The 22844-nt window shown below is 44.9% G+C and overlaps 2 protein-coding genes across 7 annotated transcripts; one reads left to right on the top strand and one right to left on the bottom strand.

Annotated features, from left to right (window-relative positions):
- Positions 1–39: 39 nt before the first annotated feature.
- LOC106808122 lies at positions 40–5759 on the bottom strand. 2 transcript variants are annotated; one of them, XM_014810702.1, is made up of 7 exons: positions 5208–5759; positions 3551–4902; positions 2682–2802; positions 2214–2331; positions 1407–1519; positions 1062–1154; positions 40–493 (listed from the first exon to the last, which is right to left on the bottom strand). In XM_014810702.1, exons 2-7 carry the CDS (start codon positions 4894–4896, stop codon positions 302–304), a joined length of 1983 nt encoding a protein of 660 aa, XP_014666188.1. In that variant the 5' UTR covers positions 4897–4902; positions 5208–5759; the 3' UTR covers positions 40–301. The 2 variants fall into 2 exon arrangements, with proteins under 2 accessions (XP_014666188.1, XP_014666189.1); XM_014810703.1 differs by having other exon boundaries at positions 3551–4770.
- A 29-nt stretch (positions 5760–5788) lies between these two features.
- On the top strand, positions 5789–22160 carry LOC106808121. Of its 5 annotated transcripts, none has more exons than XM_014810699.1 (21): positions 5789–5839; positions 6106–6238; positions 7133–7386; positions 7742–7878; positions 8470–9359; positions 9687–9783; positions 11200–11411; positions 11617–11696; positions 12056–12155; positions 13123–13276; positions 13606–13822; positions 14056–14256; positions 14557–14724; positions 15083–15225; positions 16304–16405; positions 16593–16685; positions 17494–17659; positions 18287–18416; positions 18652–18899; positions 19094–19251; positions 19758–22160. In XM_014810699.1, exons 2-21 carry the CDS (start codon positions 6216–6218, stop codon positions 20391–20393), a joined length of 4209 nt encoding a protein of 1402 aa, XP_014666185.1. In that variant the 5' UTR covers positions 5789–5839; positions 6106–6215; the 3' UTR covers positions 20394–22160. The 5 variants fall into 5 exon arrangements, with proteins under 5 accessions (XP_014666185.1, XP_014666183.1, XP_014666186.1 ...); XM_014810697.1 differs by having other exon boundaries at positions 16593–16781; XM_014810698.1 differs by having other exon boundaries at positions 5800–5845; positions 16593–16781.
- Positions 22161–22844: the final 684 nt, after the last annotated feature.

Raw genomic sequence — 22844 nt, 5'->3', positions numbered from 1 at the left:
ACACACGCACGCGCACGAACGCACTCACGCACACACACACACACACACGCACGCGCACGCACGAACACACGCACGCACACACACACACACACACACGCGCGCGCGCACACACATCACACAATATTATGTACACGCTAACACACGCAATCATACACACACGCATACACACACACACACACACAAATGGCGCAATAATCGCAGCGACGACCCTTTTCGATATATAAATACGGCATGTGAACCGGGACCATCGTAATTATGTCGTATATTACAGAAGGCGAGTGACGGATAGTCGTTGCCAGACCTATCTATAGGCTACAGTCGGCCCGACGCCATTCGTCATGTTAGGCACGAGACGTCGGCGAGCGTTCGTGAACCAGTAGTTGATCTGCTGGATTGAGAGGCGCGTCTGTCTGATCAGCGCATCCTTCTCGTCGTCGTTCGGGTAGGGATACTCCAGATGAGCGAGCAACCACTGCTTCATCGTGCGCACGGCCTGCAATGATGAGATATTTCTCGACATGATGCATCAGCGGCGCCACAATGGTTTCACGATAGAGTGATAGCGAGTAGCTCGATGATGCGCGTTTGTCATTGGTGTATCGAATAGATTCTGTTACTAGGAAAACCTCCAGGATTTAGTCTTTGGGTGGTTCGTTGTTTGGGGATGAGGATTGCTAGTGCGAGAAGAGCACCAGTTGTTGTTTAAAATAATTGGCTCGCTTAGCAAACCATATTCAGTAATGCATCGTGTTGACAGGTTGACACCGCTCAGATCAATTTACACTACTCCACTAATCGATAGTCATGGTTAATATATATATATATATACTAACAACCCCTTACACCACAAGATAATGCAAGGAGATTTCATCACCTTAAAAATTTAATATTAAAAGTTAAATATCTAGGTATATTGATCAAGTGTGAACGAAGAGACATCGCCTTTTAAGTAGATTGTGGTAAAACAATTTACGAGAATACAAATAATTACGCCAGACGCTTCTCCAGGTCATGCAACCTAACCGAGTTATCATCTGTGATAGACCATATTATGCTCATACCTCCGTTGGCAGATTTCCGTTTTCTCTTCTTGCAGCAGATAAATCCGTAGCGAGTGTCATGTGTTTCGCCTCTACACGCACGTCGTTGACATCCTGCACATATAGACTCGCATTAGCTGATGATTAGCGCGCGTTGTTGTTAACGGAAAGACGGAAAGGAAGCCGGGTAATCAGTTACTAGCCCTTATTACCGGTGCTGATGCTGGGCAGTAGGTGTAAGTTATCAGGAGTGAACAATCAATTGCTACTATGTAACACATTTCATGTTATGATTGTATTTATTCAAAACAAATGAACAAGGAGATAAACTATCCCAACCACAGATTATTTATTAATTATTCATACCATATTGTTCTTCAGTGTTTTATCGAACCGTTCGAAGAAATCATCAATTGCGTTCGATGACCTTGAAAAGAGCTTTCCTTCTTTCTCGAGTGATCGTCTGTGCTCTATTTTTCCTGGCGAATAGCCAAACCAATGATATAACGTTATATATTGACATAAACGTATGCTCATATGAAATGCATCCACGATTATGTGGTTACAGCCGCAGGCTCACCTGCGCGTAAACGGAGCACGTTTACAATAGCACCTACTACATTATTTAGGTAACATTTAATGTATTGATTGACTCAACCTGTGTGACAGTAACAGCGCAGCCTAGGCCACTTCGACTACGTTTGGTTCATTACTCCTTCACATTTGTCTGTGATTTATTAAACCAGCTAACAGAACGCCTGAACTATAGAATAAAGGCCGAAGAAGGTTTAATTACATAAACTAATTGAGAAAAAGTTTGACGTTATTCTATAAATCTGCCAGTGACTACAATGAATTAACTAAGGCTTTTATCATATATTTTTTAGTTGTATTATTGGAATTAAGCTCAGTATAAAAAAGAAAGCATATAATAGATCCAACTTCACTAGTGATAATAACTTTATTGTTTCCGGATATGAGTTGGATCGTTTGAATATAAATATGAATCGATGTCAATACCACCCAGATCAGTCTCAGACTATGTTTAGTGCTATTAGTGGACACTTTCCATATAGGAAATGGTCTTTTTTTAAATATAATTTTTACAAGAACGTGGGAGTCATTTTAATTGAAGCCGATAATTTCCAGTGAGGTTATAACTGCTTTACTTACTCATCACAGATTCGTGTGTGAGGCGTAGAGATTCCATAAACACCCGCTCCATGTTCTGATCGCATTTGCCGCTAACCGCCTTCTTGTTCGCGGCGGGTGGATTTTTATCGAGATATTTCTACAAAGAGAAGCGTTGGTACAGTTACGTCTCTGAGTAAGTCATGCGATGCGAGTAGGTAAGTAATGTGCTAGTATAATTCGGAGAAAATGTGCGTACAATTGGAAGAAAAGGGGGGTAGGGTAGGTAAAAGAAGAAGGAGAACAAAAAAAGAAGAAGAAAAAAAAGAGGTGAAAGAAGATGATGAGGATGAAAACTTGTCGGTATAATATTCGCACAAGCCGCATAGCGATCATACGTCCTAGCACTATGACATACAATTTTCGCTGAGATTGGAAATATAGCAAACAAAATAGGTCTATAGAAACCATGATAAAACAATGTTAACAGTACTATGTTGGCGGAGTTACCTGTATGAGTGCGTTGAGATCAGACGGTAGAGAGTAAAGCAGATGTATTGGGCTGCTCGGTCTGTCAAACGTATCATCTACGAGCACCATGTCTCTAAGAAGTGGGTAGAGCGGGTGCGACCTAAAACATAATAGTCGTATAATGGTCGTATATAATTAACATCAAGAGTGAATAATAGAGAATCTCTATTATTTACTTCTGTTAACATATATATATATATATATATCGGGGGTTCGACGTTAAGCTTAGAATTTGAGATAAAGTAAACAGTACTCTAAATGAAATTCTAGCGTCAACTTCAACACTATAACCCTAACACTGTCCATAATGTGAGTAATTAATCGGTTTTAAAGTCCTGCGCAAAATATACACCGTCAATGCGAATGAAACATGCGGCAACCTAATCCTACTAATTAGCACGACGCGGTGTGACCTCTTGTTCACACCCGCATCAGCTGTCGTGACGATTGCGCGCACATCCTCGTATATAATTAGGTTTCGTGCCACACGGGTGTCGTTATACGCGGTTAATAAAACGAACGTGCGCTATGCTAATGGCAAAAACAAAGCTTAACACGCTGTCGTCAAATTACAAGAGTGTAGCCTGTTTTTCTGGCTTCTTCGACGTTTCCTGTCGCGATGGAACGCGAACATAATTATTAGGCAGGCGCTTTCGATCGACAGCTGACTGTATAGGGCTTCCATTGAAACCAGCTATTAATATAACTACTGTGTTACGCGCGCGCGCACACACAGCGAGAAAGAGAGAGACACTAAATAAGTACAGAACGTGTAGAATTTAATTCACGATCTGCTAAACGCATTTATGACGCACAACATTTTCGCTGTCTTTGCTTTCTGTGCTTACCTGCACGTTGCCGCGGCATCCTGCAGCAGCGTATATTGTGTGAACGGGGGCTGTCCGCCCATGCCGTAGCCGACCGCATGTGCAGGCATCTGGAACACCGACGATGGCGACAACCCCGGATACGGAGAGCTCCCCGGTGGCGGTACAGTCGCGAACATCGCGTACGGCGCCGTTTGCGCTAGCGACATCGTCGGCGTCGGCGGCAGGAACGCGTCGGCCGTGATGGCGAAGCCGGAACGCGCAACCGGCGTGAACGGAGATACGGGATATTTCCCCGATAGCGACGGAGAGAAATGCGGCCCCGGTACGGCGTGCATGCCGTAGAACGGACTGGCCGGAAAGCAGAGCGGGCTGTAGAACGGCGAAGGCAGCACGGGAGACGACGGAGCGGCGACGGCCGACGACGAGGCCAGGGATAGCGGCGGCGGCTTCCCGCTTCTCTCCAACGTGCTCTGTGCAGGGATGTCGTAGGGCGTCACGCGCGATCCCGTGCGCCGCGGCCCGCCGTGTGCTGCGAGCGTGCCGTTGTCATGACGATTCATTGGACTCAGCTGGCTGACGGAGCCAGCAGGACTCGCCGACTTTCTCCCCAGCGTGTTAATACTGTCGCAGCTTCCGCATTTGCTTCTCGTGTCTGAGCTGATGCTGGCGACCTCAGACGAGTGATAACCAAGGTCATCTTGGGAGCACAGGTGGTCACCATTAGCGCTACCACTGTGCAGCATCCACTGCTGCTGCGAGCTCAAGGAGCTCGATACGCAGGACAGATATTCATCTGGACCCTTCGATGACGTATGCTCGTTTTCTCGGCTAGCGGAGCCTGGTCGGCCACCGAGATTGTTCATCATCGCGTCGTTACGTGATAGCATCGACCTTGCGCTTAAACGCTGCTCAACTTCGCTGCCGACGCCGAAGTGCGACGCCAGAGGCTTACCGTTGATCGTCGCGAGATCCTGACGCGGTGAACCCAGCGGTTGCTTACGGACACCCGCCGTACTCGCGAAGGGCGCATTCCTGGTAATAAACGGCTCCTCTTGGCCGACGTCGATGATGCCATCGTCATTGTCGTCTGTCGTCGGCTCCGTTGTCGGCTGACCTTTGCGAGCTTCTCGAATTGATGATTGCGTCGACGGTTGTCGTCTCTCGTTGCATATACTCGGCCAATTCTCGGACGACGGATTGCTAGCAATGCGGTGCGCGTCACTCGTCGACATTCTGTCCTGTTCGTGCCAATTGATAGCAGTCTTTAGATGTGAGGAGACGTCCGCAAGCGGCGATCGCGTGAACGTCGGTGCATACGGACTGTAACTTATTACTGTTTTCCGCGTATCCACATGAGACGCCATGTTGATCTGGAAAGTACGCCGACAGAATTTAAATGTGCATAGCGCGTCTTCCGACAGTGCCAATTTCCGCTGCGAAACTGTTCGAAATAACTGAAGACAAGTTTCGGGTTCGTGACGTTTCGCTCAAATGAAAATATTTGCATGTGCTGTGAAATGCATATTAAAATAATTCTGTGAACGGTACGCTGAAAACGGCATGATTGTTATATATTTATATATTACTATATATAACGCTAGCCATAGGTGTCGAATATGCGTATAAACTGTAAATCGCATATAGAGACATAACAGTAAAAATGACAAGGGCTTACCTCACACGCAGAGCGCTGTCGTCTAATTGACGTCTTCGAAGCACAAAGAATAACTACAAGTGCATATCTCAGCTCTGCACGATGTGACACGCAGTCGAAGGCAGCTCTATAAGGAACCCGCTGCGTTTATCACCCGAGGAGTAAGAAGGATTTCTTTTATTACGAGCGACCCGACTCGGGTTGGTACCTAGCACCAGAACGTGCAACAAACCTGCGTTAGCGTCCGGAAAACATCGTTAAAATTACTAAACCAGGGGTGTAGCGATCGGTGCTAAGTGCTAACGAGGTCGTTGTCAAAACAGCAAGCGATGATCTCTGCACGGGTTTGTAATGTCCCGCTCGACCGCCGGATCGCACGACGCCTAGAATCCTGTGTGCTGAGAGGTCCTCGTCTACATAGCAATCACGTGTAGACGCTGAAATGTGTTCACGAGTGAACGCGCCGGATCTTAAATCAACACGACGCGCGTGTGCGCATCGCGGATGAGGAACGACCTATGCTAATTAAGCTGCGACACAGCGACCTTTGAGACTCCACTCAATCGCAGTTTGCATTGCGAGTAACGCTAAACAGAATGCGATTGGGATGGATTAGTCACGTCATTCCGCACCAAGCGGACAACGCGTGAACAGTAATTGTATTATTATTTTATATACTCTATTATATACATATTGTATTACTATGACCATATGAATGCTTAAATATTTATATCCTCCGAAAACATTCCATTATTTTTATAATAAATATCTTTAAATTTTACAAATATTGCATATAAATATCGTACAGGCGTTTAGTCGTACCTAGTTTTACGAGATTCTCAACAATGATAATAGTAACTGCCACGTGTCATAGAAGCCATATGAGAATCTAATCACGTGACCCGGATATTTAACACAGAGAGTCATACAGCTGGCACAGTCACGTATATCGCTGGAACACATCCGCATGTCCGGCGACAACTCATCTCATATACTCTACTAAATTATCTACAAGACTTGCACGACAACATGCCTCATCAACAGCAGAATAGGTAAGTCTCCTGCCAATAGCAGCACATAAATAGTAATGTGTCATAGCACAACGCGTGTAAATATTTACATTCTAAGTTATGTAGAATTATTCGTTCTCTCTTGCGCGCTCCGTCGTCCCAACTCCCCCTCAATCTCTGCATATAATAACGCGTGTGTGTCTGTGTGTGCGTGTGTGTGCGTGCGTGCGCGATACTTAAATAAAAATGAGCAATTCTTACTTTAGGATCGGTTGAACCGTGTGTGCGCGCGTGTATGTGTTTGTATTTGTGTGCATGTGTGTGTGTGTGGTGTGGTGTGTGTTGTGTGTGTGTGTGTGTGTGTGTGTGTGTGTGTGTGTGTGTGTGTGTGTGTGTGTGTGTGTGCGGCGTAGTTTTAAAAATTGGGGTGTTTGTATTTGTGTGCATGTGTGTGTGTGTGGTGTGGTGTGTTGTTTGTGTGTGTGTGTGGTGTGTCTGTCGTGTCGTTGTGTGTCGTTGTGTACGTGCGTGTGTGTGTGTGTGTGTGTGTGTGTGTGTGTGTGTGTGTGTGTGTGTGTGTGTGTGTGTGTGTGTGTGTGTGTGTGTGTGTGTAGTGTAGTGTAGTGTGTGGTGGTGTGTGTGTGTGTGGGTGGTGTGTGTGTGTGTGTGTGTGTGTGTGTGTGTGTGTGTGTGTGTGTGTGTGTGTGTGTGTGTGTGTTTGCAAGCGTAAGCGCGTTCGTGCATGTATCAGTGTAGGCGCCCATGTGTGTATTAGTGTGCGCGTGTGCACGCCTAATATGCGAATTATATTATTTCACTGCAACGTCAATGGTTAATTATTAAATGGAAGCGCAACAACGCGCATAAATTCCCATAAACGACGTGGCGCTTTAATGGAACCGACCTATAATCACCATATCATGACACTGCCTACAGCACCAGTGATGAGGAAGCGCATGAGAAATGGGACTCGTTCAACATGGAGACGGTGATGCAGAGAGCAGGGGTGAATGAGCGGTCGGTGATGCTGATGGTGACCAGAGTGGTCAAGGTCATCGTCTACATCGTCGTCTTCATCATGATGACGGTCTGCGCCACAAGTTCAAAGGTCAGCCTCATCTACATGACGTCACAGCTCGGCGAGCCGGGCCCGGAGGCTGATGCGCTGTCTGGGAAGCGCATGTTTGCGGGTAAGCTCGTATATGACCTGCTTAATGTTCATGTGCCCCATTAACTACATGTAATAATTACGCATGGTGCCGATAATTTATGTTTGAATGGACCTTTGATGGACGCATTAGTTTCGTAATTAACGCAGATATGCGGTCATAGTTACAATGAAATGCCTCCTTAAGTTGAACAATCAAGTGATTGCTAGAGCAGAACCAGCTCGACCAACCGATCGAACCTAACCTGAATTGACCGCCATAGTTTGTTGTTGTTTGCGAGAGAAAATGAAACTAGGCAATTACGACGATGTCACCAGAATGAATGAACCGGTTGCAGAGCAACGATGACTTCCCAGTATGTTTTCTGTGTGTGCAGGGGATGGGCCATCGCCGATCTGGTACTGGATGATCTGGGTGGCTGTCTCCGTTCCTCACCTGTTCGCGTTCTATCGCTGCGGGATGATCGTAGCATTCAGGCGAACAAAGTGGCCATCGCGAACCGCATTCTTCGTGGTAAGCAACTACCTCTAGCGCGAGTCAGTGATAAATAACTTACGGTGTTGTCGCGCCGAAGTGTCAAGGACCATATCGCAGAGGTGCTACTCTCTGATGCAGTTTGGAAAACAGAAGAAAAAAATACAACTTCGCAACTAATTAGGCCTACTCAAATTTCGCGCGACGTATTATAACAGCTTCGACACGCGTAAGCCGTACCTTAAATTTAATTTTAGCACCGACGAAACACACTGAAATTGAAAAGAGGCAACGATAATATATAGCTATAGGCCGTGGCTATACGCATTCGACTTTCGCGACATATATAGTTACAGACTGATATAGGACAGAAATCATTGCTGATGGACACCTAACAATATCCCCTTGCCCTTTATAACAAAGGGTAAAGAATATAGCATAAATATTAACATTTAAACACTATAACTAATACATATAGTGCAAATAACTATAGCCAAATACTATAAACACTCAATATGTTACGTACAGTAACGGGTAAGTAAGTCTAATAGTAGGAGTAAATAATCTCCATTGAGATTTTAAGTTTGAGATGATTCATTGCAGCTAATGCGGCTTCATCTACCGTTATAGGCGTTACTTATGGAGACTGCGCACACCTGCGGGATATCGCTAATGGTATTCAAGATGCTTCCCAGACTAGGAGCGCACGTCGGTGTGCTGCTGACGGCAGCAGTGGCGCTCCTGCCGGCCATCCTTCTCTTCATCTTCCGCATCTGCGCGCTTCCGGGGCTTCGCTCTGCAGCGATGCTCGTTGGTGATCTTCTAGCGCTACTCATGCAGGCGAGCGTGTTCGCGTGGCTCGCTCTCTACACTGCAGACCCGGAGACGATCTGCTGGGTAGTGGTGTCGGTCGCTCTCGTCTCCGTCGGGCTGTGGGAGGTGTTCGTCAATGAGAACGCACCTCGTCGGCTGCTGCGTGGACTCATCGATGTGAAGAGAGAGCTGAACGCAAACAGGCACAAAACCTACTTGCTGTTGAGCATCTGGAAGATTTGCCTTACGTTCGCCTTTACGCTCTTCTTCGGCATCACGACGTTCGGAAAAACATCGTTCTTTCAGCCGATGTCGCACGCGCCGCGCGAAACCGACGATGGCTCTTCGGTAGATGGTGCCAGGGTGCTGTGGGGCGTGCTGGTGCACGTGCTGTCGTCGAGCGTCGGCTATCTCGTAGCGGCTTTTTCGCTGCGCTCCCAAATGCAGATTGTCGGCTTCACGATTCCGCTAGTAGCCAGCCAATTAATCTCCATCGTCGCTGTCTTCCTGCTGTCCTGCGTGGACGAGGCGGACCTGGCAGTGAACGACTGGCGCGGAATCACGATGTGCAGCGAGCTACCAGAACTCATCAAGCGCCTGTTCGTGGAGAGATACGCGTGGATGTCCGTCTTCTGGTTCGCATCCTTTGTCTGGATAACAGGACACGTTTGGTTTCCGCGCTCGAACAGAATGGCCAAGTCACACACGTACGTATGCCATGGCCCGACATGATATGCTTAACCAGGCTACCGTATAGCCACTGTTACGAAGATTTGAGTGTTGTGTATTTTCTTTATGTCGAACCGCAGTCTAAAGACGGATATGTGTAATGGTTTACAAGGCGAGTTCAGATCATCACAGCCGCGTACAACTAATTGGTCATGATTTTTTTATTTTATTTATAATTCTGGTTAGTTCTGACATTCATTCAATCAGGTAGTGCTGCGGTTTAAGGGCTTTTATTGTGTTTTGGGCGGGAAAATCGCAACTTCACAAACTGAACCATTTTCTTGATCTGCGATGTTTTTTCTCAGGTTATTTTCGAGACCCTTTTATTGCAACGTTCTTTTTGCTGAAAGTCTTCTACTGAATCGCATCAACGAGCGAAACATTTCTGAATGCCGACCTATAGTGAGTACATCGACTATATTGTAATTTTATATCGCATTTCTACTAATAACGCGCTCATACACGTGCGTGTGAATGAAACACATACTCAGCTTCTCTATCGTTTCCTACAGTCTATATCGATGCCTACATGTTTCAGTGTTTCACATCGGTAATGACATTACATGTAGGAGGATAAGACGTAGATGTATTATATATATAGCATATATATATATATATATTAGGCGTTTCCCGGGGAAATCAGTGGCGTTACTCAGTTGGTGACCGCTTGGTTAAAAGGAAAATACCCAAAAAAATCTAACTATCTATCCATGCATCCATCCATGCATCCATCCCATTCCATGCCATCCCATCCCATCGCACCGCACCGCATCCCATCCCATATGCCATGCCATGCCATGCCATGCCCTGCTATGCCATCGCATCCCATCCCATCGAACCGCATCCCATCCTATCCCATGCCATCCCGTCGCACCGCATCCCATCCCATCCCATCCCATCCCATCCCATCCCATCCCATCCCATCGCATGCCATCGCATGCCATCTCATCCCATGCCATCCCATTCCAAACAGTAAAAAACAATAAGAAATCAAAAGATAAAAGACATTAAAAATAGAAAATAGAAATTAAAAAGTAAGAAATTAAAAATAATACATACTAAAGAGGTCGGTGAAGGGGAAAAAATAAAAAAAGGAGGAAATAAGTACCCCAGCTGGGACTCAAACCCGGAATCCCGGTGTAAGAGACGGATGTTCTAGCGATTATGCCACTTCGCCGTTAAAGGTATACACAATGGATTCACACGTACGTGATGTTTTAATCTGTACGCACCGCCATCTATTGATGAATAGAATTTTTATCAATTTTTAACTTTAACTGTTTGTTTCAGCCAGAACCACCTCCCAGACGTGCTGATTCTGAAAATATTTTTAGTTTTCCTCTAGGCTGCGGAGTTCTCTAGTTATGCGAGTACGGACTAATGTGGCTGAACAACTTTATATATATAGATTTTCCTCTAGGCTGCGGAGTTCTCTAGTTATGCGAGTACGGACTAATGTGGCTGAACAACTTTATATATATATAGATATATATCGGTGCTGGTGTGAATTAGCTTATAATCAAATGCATAAGTTTCTCCTCAGAACGAATATTCATTAATTAAACCGTGTCACTTAAATTCTGATTGGTCCTAAACATAAAAAGACTTTGCACCAATCTCATGGAAGGCTATTACCTTTCGTAGAAAGAAGCAGATTAAATAATCATAACTGGCTGTGTCAAGATAGTCAATGTCTTTCGAAATCCAATTACTTTCTAAAGTTAGGCGCAATTTCAAGGAGATGACAATGAAAAGTTTTGCATGTTAATGGCAGTGTGCTTGATGATAACAGAACTCTCTCGTCTGACGTCTGCACAGAATGCTGTCGTGGGTAGCTACGTGGAGCGACTTGCTATAGACCTAAAGCAGCCGCAGTTGTCCAGAAACGTCCACAAGCTGATAGAGGAGGCGCCGAGCAAACCCGAAGATGCACCAAGATCAGAGCGGCGACCGACGAAGATCTACATGTGCGCCACCATGTGGCACGAAAATACGAACGAGATGCTTCAACTGATCAGATCTATCCTAAGGTGCGATAACGGATAGCGCGAGAATAAAAAAATACGATTGATTAAAACACGTTTTTTATAAGGCAGCATGACTCACAACTCTAACATTTATTCAAACTTTGACTTTTGGCGCGGCGTTCACTTGATGCGCTTACTACATTACGGATAAACGCAATGTCGTTTCTCTAAAAGTGTCATACACTAATTATGTACTACTTTGTTTAAGCCTCGATAAAGATCAGAGTGCAAGACGTTTGGCTATGAAATATTTCGAGAAAGACCATCCTGATTATTATGAACTTGAAGGTACGCCAGCCGTTTCCCCGCTGGTAGCTAGGTTCAAAACCAGAGCCAATCAATCTTGAAGTAACCGTAAACCTACCATGTTAAATACTTCGATTACTATAATACAATATAGTATCATACTTAATATATATATATAGGTGTATATACATATATAAGTTTATTATACAACTATTACATGTATAGTAGGTGTAGTATGTGAGTATAAATTTTGTACTTTTTTGATACCACAGCATATTTAATATATTCTTCAATTTTAAACACTGCTAACTCAAGTATCATAGTTTTACGACTGCGTTTTCTTTCTTCATTAAGCGATCAATTAACAATTTTAAAATACATGCGAGAACTGTCTTCCGTAGTTCACATCATGTTTGACGACGCATTGGAAGAAACTGCAGAAGGCGACACTATCAATGAGTTTGTTGTTGTGTTTATAGAGACGCTGCTTGACGCCGTGCAGTAAGTAACTAAACATACATACATACATATATACATACATACATACATACATACATACATACATACATACATACATACATACATACATACTATACATACATACATACATACATACATACATACATACATACATACATACATACATACATACATACATACATACATACATACATACATACATACATACATACATACATACATACATACATACATACATACACTACATACATAACATAACATATCTCATGCATCGCATGCATGCAATGCGCGCGCACGGCCGGCGGCCGTACGACAACGCACGCACGCACGCAACGCACGCACGCACGCACGCACGCATGCATGCATGCACGCACGCACGAGCGCACGCGCGCACGCGCGCACGCGCGCACGCGCGCACGCGCACGCACGCATACGCACGCATACACGTATGCACACACGCACGCACGCACGCACGTGTGTAGTGTGTGTTTAGTGATCGCGTGTTGTGTTTGATGGCCGCGTGTTGTGGTTAGTGACCCCGCGTCATGTGTAGTGACCGCGTGTTGTGTTTAGTGACTGTGTGTTGCGTTTAGTGAGCGCGTGATGCTTTTAGTGACCGTGTGTTTTGGGTAGTGACTGTGTGTTGTGTTTAGTGACTGCGTGTTGTGTTTAGTGCCCGTGCATTGTGTTTAGTGACCGCGTGTTGTGCTTAGTGACCGTGCATTGTGTTTAGTGACTGTGTATTATATTTAGTAACCACGTGATGTGTTTAGTGACTGTGTATTATATTTAGTAACCATGTGTTGTGTTTAGTTACTGCGTGTTGTGTTTAGTGACCGCGTGTCGTGTTTAGTGACCCGTGTCGTGTTTAGTGACCGTGTGTCATGTTTAGTGACTGCGTGTCATGTTTAGTGAATGCGTGTTGTGTTTAGTGACCGCACATTGTGTTTAGTGACTGCCTTTTGTGTTTACTGACGCGATGCAATAGATCTTTCACGAATGAAACCACGGATGACTTGCCATCGGTGAAGATTCCAACACCACACGGAGGTCGCGTTGAGTGGACACTGCCCGGCGGTACACCGCTAGTGCTGCACCTGAAGGATAAAAAGCTCGTAAAACGGCGAAAGCGATGGAGTCAGGTAAGTTAGCACTAGCTTCTAAATTGATACTCAATAACAATACTTAAATAAGAGGCGCTCATGTTGTCACCGTGTTTTGCACTGACATCGTGCGTTTGGTAGCAGGTTCAAATCGATAAACTCACGTTTAAGTCAAACCTAGATTGCAACTTCGTCACGTGAAAATGGAGGAAAACGTCATTATTCGTAGTGATAATCGGTGCAATAACTTCCACTGATCTAAATGCAAAGGTTAGGCAATGAGGTCCGAATATAGCATGCAGCAGCGGATTGCGTTATAATCCCATAATACGTGCGTTGCAAAACAAGTGACACCTCATTACGGGCAGGTCATGTACATGTACTACCTACTCGATCTGAAACTACGAAGTACGATAGTTGACTGTAGCCTGCAGGAGCAGCATGACGTCACGGGAAGAACGTTCGTGCTAGCCGTCGACGGTGACTCTAACTTCGAGCCTGCCTCCGTATTGAAACTGGTCGATCTATTGAAGATGAACGATAATATCGGTGCAGCATGCGGCCGCATCCATCCTATTGGATGGGGTAATTATCTAACAGCAGCAGTAACAACAACAACAACAACAACAACAACAACAACAACAACAACAACAACAACATCATCAACAACAACAACAACAGCAAGAAACAATAATAATGATGATGATAATAATATTGATAATAATAATAATAATAATAATAATAATAATAATAATAATAATAATAATAATAATATCAATGTGTGCTGGATTTAAGTGAATTCATATTCGTCTATATAGGACCGATGGTATGGTACCAACAGTTCGAGTACGCGATCGGACATTGGTTCCAGAAGGCAACCGAGCACGTACTGGGATGCGTGCTCTGCAGCCCTGGCTGCTTCAGCTTGTTCCGCGCAAGGGCGCTTATGTGTCCCAACGTGATGGGGAAGTACAGCAAGATCGCCCGAACAGCGAAGGCTCACTTTCAATCTGACCAAGGTGGCATATCACTAGAACCAAGAGCGTATTAAGTATGCTCTTGCTAGAACTTAACGCATACTTAATACGCTCTTGCTAGAACCCATGTATACCCGAGTGACGTAGCATACGTCGGGCCATGCAATTACCAACTACAAAATGCAATAGGAAAACCGAGCAAACAAAAGTGTAAACAACGCAACGATGGTGTTGTATAATAATTATGTGATACTTTCTCGATAGCCGCGCGTATATTAGCACCCGTATACTAGTACGACATTCGACATGATGCGCGGTGTTGTTGTTATTGTCTGCCACCAGGGGAGGACCGCTGGCTGTGCACTCTGCTGCTACACGAGGGTTATCGCGTGGAGTACTGCGCAGCCGCAGACGCGATGACCTACTCACCCGAGAATCTTGCGGAATTCTTCAACCAGCGATGTCGCTGGATATCGTCGACCCTGGCTAACAACCTCGATCTGATTTTCGGTGAGACGCGCCAAGCATAGATGCCGCGTGGGAGTCTGAAACGTGCGGAAAACATGCGATTCATGAATAATTCGATGCAATTCAAGCGTTGGCGAGTCGTTTATTATTAATATTTAATAAGTACTACGCAAATATGTACGGACGTTTCCCATGTAAGATATGTAACGTTTCTATACATAAAATCTGCATAACCCAATACAATTTTAACGCGATCGCAAATGTAAATTGGTTGATAAACATAATACAAAAACAAACATGTAACACAACATTTGTGCAATTTCGTCTATGTATCATTGAGTAGCATTTTCGCCGGAAACGTTTTTGACGCGAACGTCTCCTCTCGTCGCTCTCTCCACAGCTGGCAGATTGTTTGTGCGATACAACGATACCTTCTCGTGGCTATACATTGCATACCAAGCCGTCATCTTCTGCGCTGGTCTCGTCGCCCCTTCGGTCATCATCTGTTTCCTGGTCACTGCATGTGAGGAGGCAATACATTCAGTATGTAATTCTCTGTTATGTCGTCTGACTGCGAATAGGAGGTGATTATGTGCAAGCGTTTTCACACCCGCTCTATAGAACGTATACGCGTGTCTAGAAAGGACTTTGTGTGTATCTATTGAGTTATTAGCTCACATTGACATCGTCAAGATGAGCTATTGCCATGGGGCGTTGTCCGTCGTCAGTCCGTCCGTCCGTCCGTCCGTCCGTCCGTCCGTCCGTCCGTCCGTCCGTCCGTCCGTCCGTCCGTCCAGCCGTCCGTCAACATTTGGCTACGGTCAACGATAACTTGAGAACCGTTTGACCCACATGTTTCAAATTGCATACAGTTGTTACTCCTATGGGAGAGATTTGAACGTCATATTTTGGAGCACGCCAGTCGACCTACATTCGAGCACAGAGCATTTGGCAAATTTGGCACATTTGGCACATTTGGCAAAAATGGAAATGGCCATAAGTCAGTTCAGGTTTAACAGATTTTGCTCATTTTTGGCATGTGAATGAATAAGGACTGGCCTCAAAACTATGTCCCAATATTTTTTTTAAATTATGCAAATTATGAAGATTTTGGCAATTTTATATGCATTTCAGTGTCTGCCTACGGTCAACGATAACTCAAGAACCTTTTGACCGATTGCCATCTATCGCCCAGATTTCAGACTTTCAGATCTGAAACATTTATCAAAACTAATTCCCTGAAACATAACAGTGAAATTTCTATTAGTATAAAACAGGGAATAAGAACATTTGATCACATTTCGGTCCGTCATAAATGAAACACTTACCAAATTTTAAATATCACCTCACTCTTCTATCACACCCAAGAAGAGCTATAGTGTCATTGACACTTTCATCCTTATATACAGGTTAGGTCGTGTATAGTTAAATCACGCCTATAGAACGGAGACTTGGCTGTCTATAAATGACACTTCTGGGTTACCCTTGAGCGGGTATTATACTGGTTTGACTGTACGGTTATAATACGCGGATGCGTGTGCGTGTGCGCGCGTGCGTTTTCCCATAACGTTCTGCCGTTTACAAATTATGGAGACTGACCGTTTTACTCTCGTTGTTGCAGTTTGATGACGCGCAATACGGGCTCTGGAGGTCGGTGGTGTTCGTTACACTACCCGTGGTCATTCACATAATTATCTCATTGAAGTACAGTAAAGAAGTACAGGTATATCCGATTAATTTGTCTCCCGTGTTTCACGCTTGACCTCATTGACGGACTACATCTCGCCTGGCTCAACCCGCCCCACCGTTACCCACGATAAATTTAAATAGGATTAGACATCATTATATGATTTTGCTAGAGCGTTGTTAACGTCATCGACAAACTAAATGAAGATTTCCGTTTCTTTCAGCTGAAAATGGTCGCCCTCCTCACGATCTTTTACGGCATTATAATGTTGATCGTTGCCATTGGACTGATTGCGCAGATGTGCGTTGCCTCGGAGGTTACGCCCATTCATTATTTGATGGGAGCTGTCTTTGTACCGTTTATCGTGGGTGGGATATTTCATCCTAACGAGGCATGGTGCCTCGCCCAGTTCGTAAGCAATCGCTAATTTAGCACAGTCAACCCTCCGAATTCCGAACGCCCTCAAACCCGAACCTTACGTTGAACCGGAAGATTATTTCCAATGTCATCTGAGACATGTAAGATGCCTCCTATAAACCGAACTTTCACAAAAAACATAACTAAATAGACGGTCCAAATGGTGGTCGGTATTGGAAGAGCTTACTGTACAAAGTTGTTCAATATAGCCATATTTTACCCGTGTTGGTGGATAGGCCTACAATATTGTGGGTGAAATATAGCACAGTATAACTAACACATTCTGTGAGCAGCTATGATGAATACCTATGCATATAATTATACGCTGTATATGTTTTGTTCAGGGCTATCTCAATCTGAAATCATCCTTACGACGCTCGTATATAGAATTGTAATCACAACTATTAAGCATTCATTCGTCTTATTTCTGCCTGCTCAATAAATTTAAAATGTGTGTGAATTTAAACATTATACGATAAGCGATCTGGCTAAAAATTTAACGATATCATATCTGGGATTTTGTAAACATACTTCCGCAAGTTTATCATTCATGGAAAGTTGATTTCAGTACGTATATCGTGTCTGTCGGTAAATATATTGTTATGCATGCTATTAATTCGTTTCATTCTGCTACATTAGCCCAGGTTCTTGAAACATGATCATCTCTGTGTTGATTTTCTTTTAACACACGTGATGCATTTCTGTAGGTGTGGTATTGGCTGACAATACCTACGATGTTCGTACTACTCTACATATACACTGGTGCAAACCTACACGATGTTAAATGGGGCACACGAGAGAAGAAACAGACAGATGCAGAAAAGAAAGAAGAATTGGAACTCGATATGGCAGAAAAGAAAGGCGCCAAAGAAGGTGACATTGACAAAAGTTTCCTTGCTGTATTATACATGATTACAAATAGCGATCTTGCTTAGTGATGAATGCAGTATTTCCACAATGAGAAAGGCAGAGAGGGTAGAAAGAAACGAAAAAAGGTAGAAAGAGTGAGGATGGAGAGCGAGGTTGGGGCAGAGAGGGGTAGATGGAAGAGAGGAAAAACGGGAAGCAGATGGGAAAGAATGGCGAATGACGAAAAGAGCAACGGACTGTGGGAGGAGAAAGTCGTTTCTGAACTTTAATTTTTATTTAGATCGCTTGTATGTGTCACAGAGACAACCCCTCTTTCAAACACAAGTTTCCGAAAGCAATCTCCAGAGCACTAGGCGCATGATAATTGTTACGCGAAGCAAAATAGTACGGCTGCAGCGTTATATGGTCGCGTTTTCTGAATTCCACTGCAATGCCTAAATTTGCACTCTCATCAGAGGGCGCGTTTCCGCGAGCTCCCAGTTGAAACACCGTGAACATATACTACTATAACATCTTACGACGTGCTAGTATCGCATATCCTCTGGTTACATGAAGCATTGTTGATAGATTCGTATGGTTTGAGAGTAGGTGGCTGCTAAGGTTTATTAACCTCACATGATTATCCGTTAGATGTGAAAGACCAGCCGGAAACCGCAGTGGCTTCCACTACAGGAATTTACGCCAAGACTGCCGCGGTCGTGTCCATGAGTTTCAATGACTACTTTCACTGGATGTGCTGCTTATACAAAACTACAGATAGGTATGCGGTGCTGCTACTCTTCTGCCGTACTATTGGTTACCACTCTCCTGCTATGTCCGTTACCCTTTGATAGAGACAATACTGTCCACGGAAATTTCCGTATTCAACCAATATTTTCGGGTGGTGCCCCGGGCACGCGTCTTTACCTATAAAGAATTATTAACTGATAAAAATGATGTATAAACAGCCGGTACATTATCCCGTTGTATACAGTTTACCTATCTCTATGCCGCAGCGACGTCTTACAAGAAGTCGAGATCAAGGAACGGATGGATAAATTCACCGACCGAGTGAGTTGTTTGATGGAGAAGCTCGATATGCCCAAGATTTCAGACGAGGAAGAAGAAAAGGTACTGGGCGACGTCAACGTGGAAACGGAGGTACCAAAGAAGGAAACGAAGATATACAATAAGGATGCCTCTGCGGCTAGGGAAGAATACGAAATGGCTATACGTGAACCTAAACCGACGGCGATAGTTGCAAGTGAGTTATCGACGGTAATTGCACCGAAGTTGAAATGTAAAAGAGTATGTCCTAACCACCATTCAAATCGTTACACATCTCAGGGGACCATTGACTCGGGCAATCATCACATAAGTTCCCCGCGGTCTTTAATTATGAAAAGGGAAGTCAATACCTTATTAGGCAGTACAGTGTTTTTATTTGTCTTATTGTAGAGGTACGCCATTTGCTGGTGAATCCTTATTGGCTAGACCACCCGAAGCTGGAAGGTGCGCGATTGCGGTTGGCTTCTAAACATGAGGTCGCATATTGGAAGCTTCTGCTTCAGCGCCACCTAGCGCCGCGAGAGGAAGATAAAGAGCAAGTAGCGAAGGTAACAGATCAAGTTTCGCGTAATAAAATAGTTTAGTGCAAAACTATATGCGTGTGTGCATGAACATGCGTGTGTTAGTAGTGTTTTTCGACGCGCATGTACGTGTATGCTTGTCTACATGCGTGTCTTGCGGGCTTATGTCCGTTTTTTGCAAACGTGTCTACTCGTGAGCGTGTGCTCTCATACGTGTGCGCGCGTGTGCTTTCTTACGCGTGCGTGCGTGCGTGTACATGAGCGCTCATGCTTGAGTGTGCATGCGAGCCTATACGTGTGAGCGTGTGCATGCGTGTGCGCTCATACGTGTGCCTGCGTGTACGTGAGCGCTCATGCGTGAGTATGCGTGCGCGCCTACACATGTGAGCGTGTGTGTGTGTGAGATCCTCCGTGTGCGTGCGCAGAATACCCACGAACAAACCAAGTAACTACTAATTAAACTACGCAATTAATCTGCCAAATTATTTCCGCTAATCATTAATTAACCTCCCGTGATCTCGCCTCGCCTGTAGCTGAAGCGGGAGCTGCGACGCGTGCGTAACCTGGGCTCGGCGGCCGTGCTCGGCCTCAACCTGCTCTTCATCACCTTCCTCTTCTTCGTCGACATCAACCCGGGCTTCGAAGTCGCGTGGCCGTTCTCCGACGACGACGTCGAATTCAGCATCGTGACGGCCGTCTTCGCCCTCTTCTTCGTCGGAATTCTCGTCTTGCAGACGTTCGGCATGGTCTACCACCGCGTCGGCACGTTCATGCACGTCATGGCGACGACGACCATCTTCCCGACAGCCGACCGTCGGCCGTCCGCCGACGACGATCTCACGGAGAACGGGGTGGTTTACGCCGACGCCCTACAGGATCTTTCCACGGGCATGTGGCCGGACGAAAGCGAGGCTCGGATTTCAGCGGACGCCATCTTAGATACGGGAGGCAGCAGCAGCAGCAGGAGGAGGAGCAGGTACGAGTCGCCTGCGGGAGAGTCCCCGACCTGCTACGAGCAGGTGTTTCTGGATAGAGCTCGAAATCTGTCGAAGAGCGGCCGCGGAATCGGCGCAGCGAAGCTTCCCGACAAGAGACGACGATCGAAGCGAGACGAGACAGCGGACGCCATCTGGCGGAGAGTGTCGAGCAAGAGTGGTGATAAATCCTAAACAATAAGTAACGGTATGTGGTGAACGCTGTTCCGGCGGCGAATTTTCGCGTCCCGGCGGCGAAAATTCGCGTCCCGGCGGTTCGTGGGTGTGAGACCACATCAGAAGCTACGATACGATAAGATATACCAAACTCAGGCCGAGACTTTTGTCAACGTTGAATGCGTGATTTAGAAACCCTATTAATTGTTCTAATACAGTAGATAGGAGTTTAATGAAAACGGGTCAAGGTCAACGAATATGAATTAGGTTATTGACTATAAAATACAATATACCATTAAGGAAAATTCTGCAGTCAACTTTCGCTATTAAAAATCTGATATTTCGCGTGTTATAATCGGCACTTCTATTATGATTTCTGAACTAAAAGGCCCAAATAAGTTGACGTCATTATCTGACAGCATACGCCACATATGTACACATGTACGTACGTATGTACCACACTATACTACCGGTAAACGCGTGACGTGATTCGTATAGACACTGATCTCAATGATAGATGCGCTTGCTCTCGAGAACATGCTAGATTGGTTACGTACCATATTCCAGATAGACTGATTGGAAAACAAGCTGGCTATACTTCTGGGTGCCATTAGCGATATATATATATGGTATGCGATCTCCCACGCGTGTTAGAAACCCTACAGATATAGGCCCTATATATTCTCTACATTATTACGTATTTTCACATATTATACTATAGGTGGCGCTGATATACAATATTGCGTGCTGCGCGTGGTTGGTTGGCAGCGTCTCAAGGACGAGTGCATTTACCTTGGCACGGCGTGACGTCGTGTCGGTACCATTATCACGATGAATGAGCGACGTATAGCCGCAGGCACGGCGATCCTCCGTCTAGTATGTGCACGCATAATCAAAATGCTCGAAATCTCTTTTCTAATAGCGTGAGCATTCTCGATGAGGAATCAGCAAATATATTCAATTACGAACCCTATACGTGCAAACGATCTGCTACAATATACTATTTATTATACGATCCCGAACTACAACTAATTATTTTACAACTACAATTTATTCAGTCGCGTATTCATCAGGTATTCCTAGGTATATCTGGCTCAGGTTCGGTGCTTTCACAGTGACGCAGATGACACGGGATGATGGAAGGGTTGAACCTGCAGGGGTGTTAACGTAAAATCTAGTAGTGTATAGGTAATAGCTCAACACTCGTATGTCCATAAATATCCTCTTTGAACATCTCACTAGAGAATGCGTTATCCGCGCTTGGGCGCTATTAATAAACGATTTAATTTACCAAATTCACCACGTACGTGTGACTAACACCTTTTCTAGTTACCGAATAACGCTGGAACGCGCCCTGCACACTATATTCGCGCAGTGAGTCGTAAAATTAAATTGGTAGGTTACTCATAAGTTGCTACTCGGCTGGCCATTGTGTCCCAGTGGTTGGCTTAGCAACGCTAGCGCCAAAATCTCCAGTAGAGGTATGCTTATGCCGCTCGTGCCTCGTGGTGATCACGTGCGATTGTGCATGTCACTGTGACTTGTGTGTACGCACTGTATACGGCTTGCATGTTTTTTCGTTACTACGATCGGTATTGTGTTTGGGTTTTGCTGTGGAAAACAGTTTACTTCATCTCTTAGTATGAATATCCTGTGACGAAAAAAAGATGTGGTAACATTCCCGCTGGTATCACGATGCATGACGTAACGTCTATATCGTAGCCATTTTGAATAAATTGGTGCAACTGATCTTCGTGGTGAAGAGATGTTACTGACAGACACTGACTGGTTCTTCGATTTAGTTGATTTCATACCACCTTACTTTCTTTATGTACTTTCCTGGAATATCGAATTCAATAAGCTGACTTGAAGCGCACGTGGGTTAATACATCTCACACAAAATAGGCCTTGCACTGTAATAGGCTGAGCCTCATAGCCAGTTAGACACGTGTACCTGGGGCTCAATGACAATAGGCTAGTGCTGCATGATATTCTATTTACTTACCGCAAGCGATACACTATATACACTCGAATCGACCATTGTTATAATTGCTACTGTAGTGGTAATTTATATAGAGATAGCTATTAGGTCAAGATGATTCATTCCGTTACGCACGTAAGCTACCCGAGCTCCTGGTATTACACTTGCCGATCGTATTACTTTAGAATAATAATTAATTTAAGAAAAATCGCCGATGGCATGCTGTCTCGTCTCAGACAGATACGAGAGTTTTAAAGTAGATTACGCGCAGCGTGGGCGGCGCACAGCCTATACGTTCCGATGCGATGAAACCTCGCCAGCGCGGAAGCAGACGCACCCATTTTTACTCTTTTCTTATAACACGTGATTTCGTGTGCATCGCTCGAGGATGTGAGTTGGTTACCTGGACTGATGAGTCACTACACCAAAGTTATCACCTGGAGTGTCATCATGCGCGAGTGCGTGCAAGCACCCCCTCCGCTTATCTT

The sequence above is a fragment of the Priapulus caudatus genome, unplaced genomic scaffold (genome assembly GCF_000485595.1).
Source record: "Priapulus caudatus unplaced genomic scaffold, Priapulus_caudatus-5.0.1 Scaffold254, whole genome shotgun sequence".
Classification (NCBI taxonomy): Eukaryota; Metazoa; Priapulida; class Priapulimorpha; order Priapulimorphida; family Priapulidae; genus Priapulus; species Priapulus caudatus.
This window is presented reverse-complemented; position numbering and strand designations above follow the sequence as displayed.